Source organism: Priapulus caudatus, unplaced genomic scaffold, assembly GCF_000485595.1.
Source record: "Priapulus caudatus unplaced genomic scaffold, Priapulus_caudatus-5.0.1 Scaffold534, whole genome shotgun sequence".
NCBI classification, from domain to species: Eukaryota; Metazoa; Priapulida; class Priapulimorpha; order Priapulimorphida; family Priapulidae; genus Priapulus; species Priapulus caudatus.
Window position 1 is genome coordinate 128,693 of NW_014577595.1, and position 14,444 is coordinate 143,136.

Sequence of the window (14,444 nt, forward strand, 5' to 3'; positions counted from 1 at the left end):
CGATGGCGTGTGCCATGATGCCATCACGCGACCATGCCCGTGATTTGGAATCATCATGCCATGCAATTTCAGTCATCCAGCTTCATCATCATGCACGTTCGTTGAGAAATTCCGCTGACCATCACTTCACGTGTTAGTGGCGTACGCGCGCGTGCGTGCGTGCGTACGTGCCTGCGTGCGCAGCCGGTTACAGTGTGGCGACCCACACCTAGTACTTACACAGCTATGTCGACGCGCGCGCCGACATGATCTGTCGTCGATTCCGGCGTACGCTCCACCGACGCACTCGCCACCAGAATCCGATCGAGTCCGAAGACTTCCTCACACGTCCGTCGCGAGTCACAGCGATGCTTCGTTCTCGATGTGCTCGCACGCCGGCGGCCATCACCCGACTCCAGCCGCTTGTGACGCTTCGACCTTGACGAAGTGCGCGTTACACCTGCAGAGAGAGGGGGAGGGGAGGTTAGATGGAACTAGCCATCAGAGAGAGGGGAGGGGGACAAGTTAGATGGAAGCAGCCATGATAAGTAGAGAGATGATAGAAGGAATGGGTGGCGGTTAGATAGAAGACTAATGTAGAGGAGGGTGGTGGATATAGGGAAGAGACATTCATAGGGAGGAGCGTACAATTAATGGGAAAGCTTATATGGAGGGGTAGGTTGTGGTTAGAGAGGGAAGAAAGGAGGCGAAAGAGAGAGAGGAGAGCGAAGAAAAGATGAGTGTGTGACTGAGAGAAAGAGAGAGAGAGCGTAGAGAACAGAGCAGCACAGACAGACAGACAGACAACAGACAGAGAGAGGGAGAAGACGAGAGAGATGAAGAGAGAGAGAGAGAGAGAGAGACACCTACCTCCTCCCTCCCCACCTCCCTCCTCCCCGCACACACACACGTACCTTGCTGTCGCTGCCCTCGCTGATCCGGTAGTGGTAGACCCTGCCCTCGTAGCGCAGCGATATCGACATCTATCCTAGAAGAATGCTCTCCTCCCCTCCCCTTCCTCATTCTCCACCAGCTTCTCCCCCTCCTCCTTCTTCACCAGCTTCTCCCTTCTCCCCCTCCTCCCTCCCCTCCTCCCACCTCCTCCCCGCACACACACACGTACCTTGCTGTCGCTGCCCTCGCTGATGCGGTAGTGGTAGACCCTGCCCTCGTAGCGCAGCGATATCGACATCTGTCCGGGACTGCTCTCGCTCTCGCGTACGAGGAAACTGCCGTTGATGCCGCTGCTGAGCAGGTACTCGGCGGCGCTGCGGGAGATGGCGCCGTGAAACCACGAGTGCTTCTCGAGCGAGTTGGCCGGCGTCACGTAGTTGGCCGGCACCCAGCCGACGCGGCCGGCGCTGTTGCGAGCCTCGCACCACTCGCCCGTCTTGTTGTAGGAGAGCACGCGCACTTGTTCACCTGAGCCAGAAAAGTAGGATGAGGATGAGGATGCTGAGGATGCTGGGGATGCTGAGGATGATAAGGATGCTGAGGATGCTGGGGATGCTGAGGATGGAAGTGTGTGTGTGTGTGTGTGTGTGTCTTGTTGTAGGAGAGCACGCGCACTTGCTCACCTGCGACAGCGAAGAGGAGGATGAGGATGAGGATGCTGAGGATGAGGATGAGGATGAGGATGAGGATGAGGATGCTGAGGATGAGGATGAGGATGATGAGGATGAGGATGAGGAGGATGAGGATGAGGATGAGGATGAGGATGAGGACGATGATAGGGATATGGCAGCTATGGCTGAAAATGAGAATGCTGGGGATGAGGAGAATGAGGATGGGGATGCAGAGGATGAGGATGATAGTAGGGATGAGGAAGTTGGGGATGAGGAGGAGAATGAGGATGAGGATGAGGACACTGGGAATAAGGATGCGGAGGATGAGGACGAGAATGACGAGGATGCGGAAGCTGTAGATGAGATGAGGGATGGCGGACTGAAACTGCTGGAATGCTTCACGCTAATTTCTCTTTGTGTGTGCGCGCGCGTGCGTGTGCAAACGTGCGTGTGCGTAGTGTGTATGTTTTATATAAGTGTATTTTGCTTTGTATTTGACGTCTACACACGTTCACCACCAGTAGGTTTCACAACGACACTGATATAAAAGTACGATACATGAATTATTGCCGTTATGAGTTGCCACTGATTTACTGTTTATAGGTATGACACCGCCATGTTTCTCTACACGGGCAAAAACGATAAAGCTGCCTAGACACAACATCAAACAGCGCCCTCCAACGGATATTACGACAATAACAATTTTCCTTCTGCTATCGACCGCTAAACATCAAATAAACGCGCGCGACGCAATTCAAGTAAAAATATCCTATTTCCATGTTGTCTCAATTTTATTTTCATTTGATTGCCTTTAATGTCGTCAACCTCTAATTATGATCCTACCTCTATGCGGGCATGTTAATTGTTGTGTCGATGCAGCTTTAATGAGACGGTATTTGCTTTGCTAAATCTGTCTGCTTCAACATCCTGATTTATAATGACATCATGATCAGCGGACGTCGACTAAACGCTAAGCAGGAAATCAAGCACAAAACCTCCGCGCTCTCTCTCTCTCATCACGCGCCGAATTTACGACAGAAAACCCCAATCATTCGACCCCGCCCCCGTGTATTTAGACGAGAAAAAAGGGGGCGAACCGCCGGCAGAAAACCCGCTGACCCGTGCAACCGTAAGTTAGTAGCAGCAGCTTATAAATCCTCTGGGTAGCATGCATGACTGCTTACCTGATTACCTAGCTAGCTGTCTACACCACCACAGCCAGCACCCCGGGGGCAATCATTCGTAATAATTCAAGAGAGCGCCACTCCCATCTCCACCGCGGCCCACGCTCCTCACAAATTCCTTCACCCTCCTCCTGCTCCTCCTCCTCCTCCTCATCCCCTCCCTCCTCCTCCTCTTCCTCCTCCCTCCGCCGCCTCCCTCCTCCTCGCCCAGACTGACACACGACTCATCATCATCCGAGACCCGAGACGGCGGAGGAGGCAGGGAGAAGGAAGGCAAAACATTCACCGCGTGCCGTTCCGTCTGCGTCTCCTCCCTCCCTCCCTCCCTCCTCTTCTCTTTGCGTAAGCACCCGGATCTTCCATCTCCTCCTCCTCCTCCTCCTCCTCCTCCTCCTCGCTCCTCCTCCTTCTCCGCCTCCCTCGTCCTCCTCCTCCTCCTCCCCCTCCTCCTCATCCCACTTCCCCACCCATCCGTTGCCGCTTCACGTGCGATTGGCGTGACTGCTGGAGAGATTCCACAATGTATGTGATTCGCAAGCTGGTGTACACACAGTGAACGTGTGACGCCAGCTCAGTGGAGACTGAGAGGAGGAGGAGGCGGTGGCGGGGATGCTGTTAAGCCTTGCCTCTACTCTGCATCCTGCCTCCATGCACGTGGCCCGCAGCAATAACCTATCCCGACGTCCCTGCCCTAGATCTGTCTACACGAGGGGGCATCACATCATATTAAACGCTCCCTACCCACTCACCCAACTCACCCTAACCCTGCTCCCTACTCCCGGGCCCCTCCCTTCCTTTCATCCGCGCACACACGCACGTACTACCCATTGTGAGACTGAGCTGTGTCTTTTCGTTCTACTCTAGCTTCTCCTCCTTTCCCTCCTCCTCTGCCACCCTCTTCTTCCCTCTCTCACCTCCCTTCCTAGACACACCTACCCACGCACCCACCGCACGCACACCCCCCACCGCACGCACACGCACCCACCGCACGCACACGCCCCACCGCACGCACACGCCCCACCCACCCACACACGCACCCGTGGTCGGGCTTAGCTGCGTCTCTCCGCCCTACCCTAGCTCTTACTCTCCCTCCTCCTCCTCCTCCTCCTCCTCCTCCTCTCTCTTCTCCTCCTCCTTCCCCTCTCTCCCCTTCCTCCCCAGACAAACCTACACACACACCCCACCCCAATGCACTTACCCTTGGTGAGGCTGAGTTGCGTCTCTCCGCCCTACCCTACCCCCTCCTCCTCCTTCTCTGCCACCCACTTCTCCCCTCCCTCTCCCTTCCTTCCCCAAACATACACACACACACACACACACACACACACACACACACACACACACACACGCACACGCACGCACTTACCCTTCGTGAGGCTGAGCTGCGTCTCGCCGCCCGACTGGAACTCGTACAGCGCGACGAACACCTGTGGATCGTCGGCATCCTGTATGAGCAGATTCTCCTTATTCTTAAAAAAAATTCTTTTCTTAAAATTCCTTAAAATTTTCTTAAAAATATCCTTAAAAAACCTTAAAATTCCACAGTTTAAGGAAATTTCCTTAAAAGTGAGTGGCCTGGTCACTGCGCGTGTGTGTGCGTGGTGGACACTGAAGTAAGGTCAGTGCGCGCGTGTGTGTGTACGTGGTGGAAACTGAAGTAAGGTCACTGCACATGTGTGTGTACGTGGTGGACACTGAGGTAAGGTCAGTGCGCGCGCGCGGGGGTCAACGTAGCGTGTGACGGCGGCGGCTCACCGGATGGCCGGCCGATGTCGCCGATTACCAAGTCCGGCCGCGCGACAACATTAAAGTGGCATGCTGAGATAATAGCTCTCGTTTCCCCGCTGTAGGTGCTATTCGCTATTTACGATCCCGGAAAAATCAAGCTAATCGCATATGGAGTGCAGGGGGCCAGCGGCACCCCACCATTCCAACGTTTCCCGATCCATGCTATTAATACTAGCGCTCCTACGTCCAAGATGACACCAATGCTCCCCGCCAAAACTAGCCGTTGTTTTAGTCCGTTCACTCGTAGTACTTTCACAGACTTTCAGCCGCAATGGCCATAGCGGACAGAGCAATTGTAAATATACAGGTAGCCACTGCACAGTGTACTGTCACTAACACTGAGGGAGTGGGTAGTGGCGGTGTTCTCCTCGTGTCCATGATAATCCCTGGCTGTGTCTTCCCCCTACAACTCCCCCGAAGCCCCTCCGCCACACACAGAGCGAGGGAAAGAGGGGAGGGATGGAGGAAGGGAGGGGGGTGGGGTTATGATCAGGAAATCAAAATAGCCGACGAAACAGCGGCTGCTGCGTGCGGGCGGCATCCCAGCTATACACGCGTGTTACGTAAATACCTAGTAGTTGCCGCCATTGTTCACTCGCGCATGTTTAATCGCATTAGCCGCTGTTTGGAATAACAATATTGCACCTAAATGTGTTATTTCACCATTAGTACAACCAGATGCTGGCTTATACCAACATTTGCTAGTCAACTTAGAGGCAAAGACCATAGGCAGTTTCACTCCGCTAACTTGTAGGACTTTCTGACTGCAGCCCCGCGGAGAGAGAGAGAGGAGAGAGAGAGAGAGGGAGAGAGACACGCGACCGGAAGACCCGAGGCGCGGCGCCCAGCGGATACGAACGAGGGAGAAAGAGACGAGCGGCGGCGCGGAGAATACCAGACAAGCACGAGAGAAAGAGGAGGGGGGGAAGGGAGCGATGAGAGGAGAAGAGGGAGAAACGAGAGACGAGGTAGAGAGGGAGAAAGAAGATGGAGAGGAGAGAGAAAGAGCGAGGAGAGAGGAGAGAGGGGAAGAGAGAGGGAGGGAGAGAGCGACGAGAGAGAGAGAGGGACGAGAGAGAGGAGAGGGAAGAGGGGAGGGGAGAGGCAAGAGGAGAACGTGAGAGAGGAGGCAGCAGAGACGCCGGGGGGGCCGAGATAGCCCAGAACCGAGGAGAGAAAGAGAGGAGGGGCCGGATACAGAAGAAGAGAAAGAGGAGAGGAAAGAGAGAGAGAGGAGAGAGGAAATGAGTACGGACGAGGAGAGAGAGAGAGGAGAGATGAAGGACGAGAAGCGAGGAGGGACGAGGAAAAAACGGAGAGGGAGGAGCAGAGAAAGGAGAGAGAGAGAGAGGACGAGAAGCAGAAGAATGAGAGAGAGAGAGAGAGAGGAGAAGAGGAGAAGACGGGAGAGAGAGAGAGGAGAGGAGAGAGAAGTGGAACACCTCTAGCGTGTTCGTCCCAAGGAACGTGATTGCCGCACCGCTGGCGTGCCCCGGATATTACACCTTTAGTGTTTACTTACACGAAATAGAGAGACGGTGGAAAAAAGCAGGGAGCGTAGGCAGAAGAGGAAAGCAAACAGGAGAGGAGGTCCGAACGTTAATGGGCGGGACGGAAAATCGCGCGGTTGAGGGATCTATAGACACGGAGCACACGTCTACAGAATCGACGTTACATACATTTTAACTATTCACGGCTACATATTTCGCCTGCGCTGCATTTCTTGTGCAGGGGTATACGATGACAGAGACAGACAGCGCCGCTCAAACAGCAGTAAAAATAACCTCCGGGGCGTATATAGTGGCACGTTACAGAACCGGTTGCCCGCGTGTATCGGCGCGTTCTACATGGGCAAATGGAGGCAAACGGTCGTTCGCACTGATACGTATATAGAATGGGCCAATCATCCGCGTCGACTAACCTAATGGTAGTTACGAGAACGGTGAGCGCCGAGGCTGCGAGCCGATATCGACGTATACATTCAGGGAAGGATAACACAGTAAATGTATACATGTCGATGCAACCAGAGGGCGGGGACGGGAGAAGCCGTAGGCACATTACGCTAGAAAAATGCACAACTGGTGATACATTCAGAACCCAATACACAACCGGCATACAGATGAGCTTAACCAAGAAAGTGCACCAACTGGTATTACATTCATGAAGCAATACGACAACGCATGACACATTAGCGCAAACACACAGCGCCATACCAAGCAGCGCAAGGCGCATGAACCTCATTGGCATTAAACATCCAACAAACGCTAACCCCCGGCAAAAGCTTGAACAACACGCATAACTGGCGTTACAATCCCAGGCGTAAACCCCGTATAATGCCAGATGCCCCTAACCCAACTACACACGCGAACGGAACCAGGCGGGTCGACATGCATACTACATATTGATGTGGACTAGCGCAAAGCTCATCTCGCTACGTTACGTACACGCACCGATTTTCACGAGGCAGCCGAGCGGGCCACGGCGACCCGCCTTCACAATTCATCGCCACCACGTCAACACACCGTCAGTCGTCCGTCCGCCCGATAGCGATGCGAGCGATGCGAGCGGGCCATTTCTGTTGGATTTGTTAACAACCAGCGATTCCCCTCAATCTCTCACGGTTGGGCCCGACTAGATTAGCCTGTCAACTTTAACATTCATACAGAGCAGCGACGCGATGTTTAACGTTTTGACGGACATTTCTGAGTGTCTATATATATTATATATATATTAGATATATACCATATGATATATATATATATTATATATAATATATACGAGAGAGAGGAAGAGAGAGAGAGACGAGAAGAGAGAAGGGAGGAGAAAGAGAGAGGAGATCGAGAGAGAGAGAGAGAGAGAGAGAGAGATGAGAGAGAGAGAGGGGGGATGAGGGAAAGAAGAGGGAGAGAGAGGCGTTTGTGTTAGCATTTCGCCGGAGGATGCGATAAACTAGTTTTTCTCTTCTTAATCCAGCAACATTCAGCATTCAGCAGATAATTGTATAGCCGATGCATCTCATCCAGACTTCTATGCAATTGTAATGTGTAGCGAGCGCGTGTGTTATGTGTATGTAGTGTGTGTCTGCATGTTGTGTGTGGAGTATGTGGCTGTGCATGTGCGCACTGTGTGTGTGGGGTGTGTGGGTTGGTGCCCCTCGCGTCGTCGGCGTTGCGTGCACCGTGGGGCGGTGCGTGCATATATCATGGAACCGTATACGCGCACAGCAATAAGCAGGGAGACAACAGGGGGACAGGACAGATGAATCAGTAGTATTACCTCGCGATCACTTTCCCTGCCCACGGCCCACGACCCCGCACTTGGCGGGGCGTAGGCGCGGCTGTGTGAAGGCTCGTTGGCGCGGCGGCACCGCGGGCTCACCGCGGCCCCTATAGGCCGGTTCGATCTCGCTCGCAACCGGCCATGCCGTTACGTTGTCGCACGGCCAAGACAGATGACTTCACCCACAGGTACGATCACTCACCTGAGCTTCGTCTAGTGACAGCCCACTCAACTGTCTGGTCAGTAACGCACAGGGGTTGGGGCTATCAAGCCAGGCGTAGGAGTAGTAATGCCGCTTATATGCCGGAGTTACTCCAGTCAGGGACTGCAAGTATGCACCCGGTGTCCTTTGCGCGAACGATCCTCAGCCTAGATTTCATAGAATTCGTCTAACACCGAGCCTGCAGGACACCAGCAGCAGTATCCTTATCGCCAAAGTTTCCTTTCGCCATTTAGAGTTTTCTCTCCGCTTACTCCTCCGTGTCTAGGAACTTGACCAATCTGCACACCTCTCTCCGAAACCTCACTATACCTGTAGCCGTAGAAACGCTTAGAATTCGTTTATCGTTAGGTGCAACCTATATGATTTACACACCTATATATCAGCCCCATACACACGTCCGCATCTTTTGCGCCTGGTGGGAAGCCTGCCAGTTACAGGGAATCAAGGACGACTTACTTCGTGGTGGTGACACGTTGTGCCACTGATTTTATTCGTTAATGAGGTATTCGCAGCGTGTAGGGTGCGCCACACGGGGCGTGGTTAAATTGGAAAACGCAGCCTGCGAGTGGCCTGCAGCAGCGAGTGGTGTACGCTTTCGACGTGGCGAATTCACACGAACGAGACAGGAGTAACCGCGTTAGGGAAATGCCAATCCGTATTGGAAATCGCAAACCGCCTCGACGCCGACAGTCAGAGCGTCAGAGGTCACAGGGTCAGAGGTCACCTCCCACTCGAGGCCAGGCCACTTCGCACCATACGCACACATAAAATCACGGAGAGACGAGAGAGAGAGAAGGATGGCAAGCAGATAAGTTGCTGATCCCCACGCGTTCGTTACTTATTAGCTACAACGCCAAGCATCCAGATGAGCACCCGATTCACTAGTTTCACGTCATCGCGCGCATAAGAAAATAACGTGCTGTAACACGAGGCCTGCGAAGACACATGAGACGGAGAGAGAGAACTGCTCGGGAGAGAGATGAGATGAGAGGAGAGAGAAGAGAGAAGCGCAGCCCAGAAGCCGCCACTCGGTATCTCAATCCCACTCGCCGACAAGTACCACCCGCACTCACACTACCAGGTCGGCCGCGGCCGCATTTGAAGCGACTCTCTACATCCATCCGTACCCTGCCGACGTCAGACCAAGCGATGGCTGCAGGGCACGAGAGGTCGCCGGACATCTGCTGCCGTTGCCACGGTAACGCGCACCAGCGATGCGCCGACAGCGAATTCTCGCCTCCCCTGCACAGACAGCGAGCGGCGCGCGCGCGGAGAGAGGAACAGACTACGCTGTGAAGAGTGTGAACAAACGGTCCGACGCGCCGGCGTATTAGCCAGTCAGATGCAGCGGACGAATAGCACGGGCAGGGGTGTGGCACGCAGAGAGAGAGAGAGACGAGAGAGAGAGGAGGAGAAAGGAGGAAAGAAGACGGGATAGAGAGAGAGAGAAGATTGTGTACCTGGTGATGGTGTCTGGTGTGTGCACATGCAGTGCGCTGCTGTGTGTGTGTGCCGATGTGTGTGGGGTGTGTGTGTGGTTGTGTGTGTGTGGGTGTGTGTGTGTGCTGAGAGAGACAAGAGAGAAAGAGAGAGAGAGAGAGAAAAAGAAAGAAAACAGAAGAAGGACGATGAAGGAAGAGGAGGAGAGAGGAATATAATATATTTATATATATGAGAGAGAGAGAGAGAGAGTGTGCGTTGTGAGTGTGTGTCTATGTGTGTGTCGGGGACATTGCCGTGTTGTGGTTTTTGTTGTGTCTGCTCGTGAGCCCTGTGAGAGAGAGGGGAACAGACTAGCAGTATAAGCCCGCAGACAAGGACGATATAGCGCGGAGGCAAGTGAGTTGGGTCAGGACACAGGAGGGCCCTCTGTCACGTGCAGGCCGCGTGGTGGCTCGGACTCCTTGCTTTGTCACGATTTGCGGGGGGAGATTTTATTACCGCGCGCCAGGGATGATTAATGGCAAAGAGATGAAAGATAATGCAGTGACTTATGGCCCGGAGATTGCTAAAACGCCTAATGCAAGTGACCCCAGCGTCCAACTTTCGATGGGATGTTAGCGGGACTTCCACTACTGCCACGTAGTAAGGCGGGGTTTGTCTTGTGGTGTGGGGGTATGGAAAGTTGACTGAGGTATATCAGACTCTTGAGTATCACAATGGACCAAAACTATTGGCCGAGGTGTTGGGGGGAATAAAAAAGTGAGGGGCTTGGTTTGTGAGAAGTAAGCGAAAAGAGATTGGACGAGGACTTAGCAGCCTATGCTTTGTATTGCCTCTTGTGTGCTGTCAGCTTGGTTCTGCTGCTGCTTTGTGCTGCTGATTGATGATTGCATGCTGCTGATGATGCTTGGCGATACCGCAGCGTGTCGTTTGCTCGTTCGGATTGATGGGCGCATGCGATTACCTAACTACCGCTGCTGCCTACTTATTACTGCCGCCCGCCACTTATGCTGACTGCTTGGCATGACCCGACGCGACTGGAGGGGGCCCGGATAACGTGTGGTCGCGTGGGCCAACTAATTAAATAATCCCTTACTGCTAATTATATAGCGCATCCATTAAGGCCAGTCGGTGGCCAGACTGCTTTAGTTCAGCGTAGGCGATTAGGCGAGAGGCACACGCTCGGGCGTCGCGCGTTTCTCCACCGAGGCCATCCAGCGCCCGCAGCCTCCTTACCATACACAGCAGGCCCGGGGAAAACCCAGGATTGGCTTGCGCGGGGACCACGGGACCGCGAAGAAGCGGCGCCAAAACCCCGACCAATATCAACCACGCCCACAGGGCGCAATGGCCCAGGTTGTCCACCACACGAGCTGTTCACCAACAGTCGCGCTATGGCTACGGGATGGGCCAACCCGCGTATAACCGTTTAGCGCCGACGCCGGTGATTAGGTATGGCTAGAAGACAAGGCCGTGCTCCGACCCACGGAGAAATCGCGTGCCCAGATGCGTGCGCGATTCCCCGTCAAGCCCGCGAGTCGAGTGGACAGTCGAACGTCGAACCAGTTACTGATGGACCTCACTGCCGCAGCGTGTTCGCGGCACGCTGACCGCTGATCACGCAGTGGACAGCGATTGTGTGCTGACTTAGAAGAAGCAAAAGAGATTAGCAGTTGTCACGCCCGCAGCACGCACAGCGCTCTCACCACAACGCAGGCAGGTGGGCCTAAGTGTGTCCATATGTAAATTGACCGTTGTCCACCGCGCTTGGTCCGAAGTATGCAAACTCAAGCGTTTTGTCCCACAGCGGGTCCCCGCAGGTAATCTGAACTCCCCAAAGGCGTTGTCCACACTTGGTCCGCAGTATCTAACTCAAGCGTTGTCCCCACACTGGTCCGCAGTATCTAACTCAAGCGTTGTCCCCACACTGGTCCGCAGTATGCAAATCAAGCGTTGTCCCCACCACTGGTCGCATCTATCTAACTCAAGCCGTTGTCCCCACGCTGGTCGGGAGTATGCAAATCAAGCCGTATGTCCCGCACACTGGTCGCAGTATACTAACTCAAGCGGGTTGCTCCCCACACTGGTCCGCCCAGTATCGTAACTCAAGCGTCTGTCCCACACTGCCGTCCAGATGTATCTAACTCAAGCGTCTGTCCCACACTGGTCCGCAGTATCTAACTCAAGCGTTGTCCCCACACCCTGCGTCCGCAGTATACTAACTCAAGGGGTTGTGCCCCACACTGGGGTCAGAGTATCTAACTTCAAGCGTTGTCCACGCTGGAGCGAGTACGTTAACTCTAGCGTTGTCTACACGCTGGAGCGTTCATTGCAAGTCAAAACGTTGTCCCCACACTGGTCTCGCAGTAGCTAACTAAAGCGCTGTCCGCTACGCTACTATGCGAGTATGCAAACTCTTAGCGTCTGTGCCCCACGCTGATAAATTGTCGCGGGCTTACACGAAAGGCGACAAAAGTCTTTGTCCCCGCTGGCACGCACGCCCACCACATGGAGCGACTTCCCTTACGGTCGTAACTGGAGCGGGACTGCGTCATACTGAGTGACGCGGCTCTCAGCTGTTCGCCTTCACTTTACGCGACTGGACACTGGACTGTTTGCACGCCACTCCTCAAGAGTTGCCACAGGTTTGTAGCACTCGCCAACAGACACCAACAGTCGCTTGCTGCGTAAATAGCCTCGAGCGGTAGGGTTTGGTTCCTTGGAGCGTAACACGGACTCGTATGCCCGGTATAGAGTTATCCGCGCGCGTGCACACCTAGGCCTGTTGAGCTCGCTCGACGTCCATTAACGCAAGGATGACTAAGTAGCAGAGGTAACAGAAAATGGCCAACCGTGGTAAGAAGTCCCACTCGCTCCGTTACTCAGTCACAGCCGTACTCTCCGAAGCCATAATCCTTCCTTACGCGGAGGAAAAGACGGAGGAAGCGCGTCGGAGAGCCATCCCCTAGCGGCTTAAACACGCCATAATAAAAAAATTCGTCGCTGATTGCTCGCGTCTCGTGCCGGAAACCGCAGACAAACCCCAGCGGCTTGCAGAGCGCCTGCTCACGAATCTTGCAGAGTGAAGTTTTTTAAAATCGCAGGATCTGCGAGCGACAGATCACAGGGATGCCTGCGTGTGTGCGATAGTCGCGACGTCGCTTGCCTCGGTGCTTGCTGCGCGCCGCCGTGTGCCTACACTGACTTGGATCGGCAGCGGAGGAGAGAGGCGGGCGGCAGTGGCTGCGCGGCGTTCATCACAGACACACACGCACGCACGCACGCACACACAGCACACACACACACGCCACGCACCACTACGCACGCACACACGCGCGCGCCACACTACACACGCACATGTCACCACACAGCACACACACACACACACGCACGGCACGCACCACGCACGGCACACACCGCGCGCACACACACACACACAAAGAAATGACACAGACACACGCACGCACGGCACCGCGCGCACACACACACACACACACACCACACACACACACACACACACACCACACCACACACACAAGTCACAGAGCACAGCACGGTACGGCACGCACAGTCACACCGACTGATGCGCGCGCGCGGGCGTACGTACTCCACGCAGGACAGACACACAGACACCCAAGTACAGACACGCGCACGGACGCACAGTCTCAGACACGCGCCCACGGAACGCACCAGGCTGCGCCGAGCGTGACACGGTAGCGCGTCATATATCATCGCACAATACGCTGGTGTTGTGTGTGTGTCGCGTAAATTACATACATGGGCGAGCGGAGCACAACGCATGCCTGGCACGCACGCACCGCCCTTACCACCTCGCACCGAATGCCGTGCGTTGCCGCCAGCACCCCGTCGTCATGTCATCATTCGATCATCATCACCAGACACCCGCCACGTGCTCGTCGCGCCGCGCCAGCATCATCAATCATCATCATCACCAGACAACCCGCCATGTCGTCAGATGCTCGCCCGCCCGCCAGCAACCGTCATCCATTCTATCATCTCATTCATCATCAGTTCACCAGAGCACCCCGCCACCGTCGTCAGATGCTCGCCCCGCCCGCCGCGCTTGCGGCGCTGTAGGCTGCTACCTTATACTCTATTATTCCCCCCAACCGTTACTCATAAGATCCAACGCTATTCTCTCTCTCTCTCTTTCTCTTTCTCGCGCGGGCCCCGCTGGCGCTCTCGCCTCCCCCTCTCCTCTGTTCGTCTCTCTCTATCTTCTCTCTCTCGCTTTCTCTCTCTCCTTTGTTCCAAGTGCCAGTGCGCATATATATAATTATATATATATATATAATTATATATAATTATTATACTTTGCCGTGCGCACGAGTGTCGGCCGCCGTGTGCGTGTATGTGTGGCTGTGTTGTGGTTGTGTTGCGTACGTGTGTGTGCGTGCGTGCGTGTACGTGTGTGGCTAGCTGCGATCTAGCGGACGAGTCGCCCAGCGGAAGAACGGAGTTCCCGTCAGCATTATGACCAGACAGTATAGTAGCGAGAATGAGTCGGCCAAGCGCTCTCGCCAGAGAGAGGGAGGGGGAGAGAGAGACAGAGAGAGACAGAGAGACCAGAGAGAGAGAGGAGACGAAGGAGGATGAGACGAGACAGAGAGAGAGAGGAGAGGAAAGAGAGAGTACGGACGAGGACGGGAGAGAGAGCAGAGAGAGCGAGAGACAGGACGAGAGAGAGAGAAAGAGAGACGACGAGAGAGAGATGAGAGAGAGAGGAGAGAGAGAGCACTGCAGGACCGGACGACGAGGAGACGAGAGGACGAGAGAGGAGATGAGAGAGAGAGATGACGAGAGAGAAAGAGAGCAGACAGAAAGATGAGAAGGAGAGAAAGAGAGAGAGAGAAGGAGAGAGAGCAGAGAGAAAGAGCTGAGGCGAGAAAGAGAGGGAGAGGAGGGGAGAAAGAAGAGAGGCGGGAGGGCCGGTAGAGAGGAGAGAGGGACGGAGGAGGCGGT

General features: G+C 54.6%; 1 protein-coding gene across 1 annotated transcript in view; it reads right to left on the reverse strand.

The window, feature by feature from the left end:
• LOC106811388 (tyrosine-protein kinase Abl-like) overlaps positions 1–14,444 on the reverse strand; it is a gene marked incomplete at its 3' end in the record, with an annotated part of 124,226 nt that overhangs the window by 17,935 nt on the left and 91,847 nt on the right. The window contains exons 2-5 of the mRNA XM_014814977.1: positions 8,270–8,327; positions 7,998–8,142; positions 4,095–4,197; positions 1,103–1,401 (exon numbers count right to left, since the gene is read on the reverse strand). Of these exons, the coding sequence (XP_014670463.1) occupies positions 1,103–1,401; positions 4,095–4,197; positions 7,998–8,142; positions 8,270–8,327 (605 nt within the window). The remainder of the gene's footprint in view (positions 1–1,102; positions 1,402–4,094; positions 4,198–7,997; positions 8,143–8,269; positions 8,328–14,444) is intronic.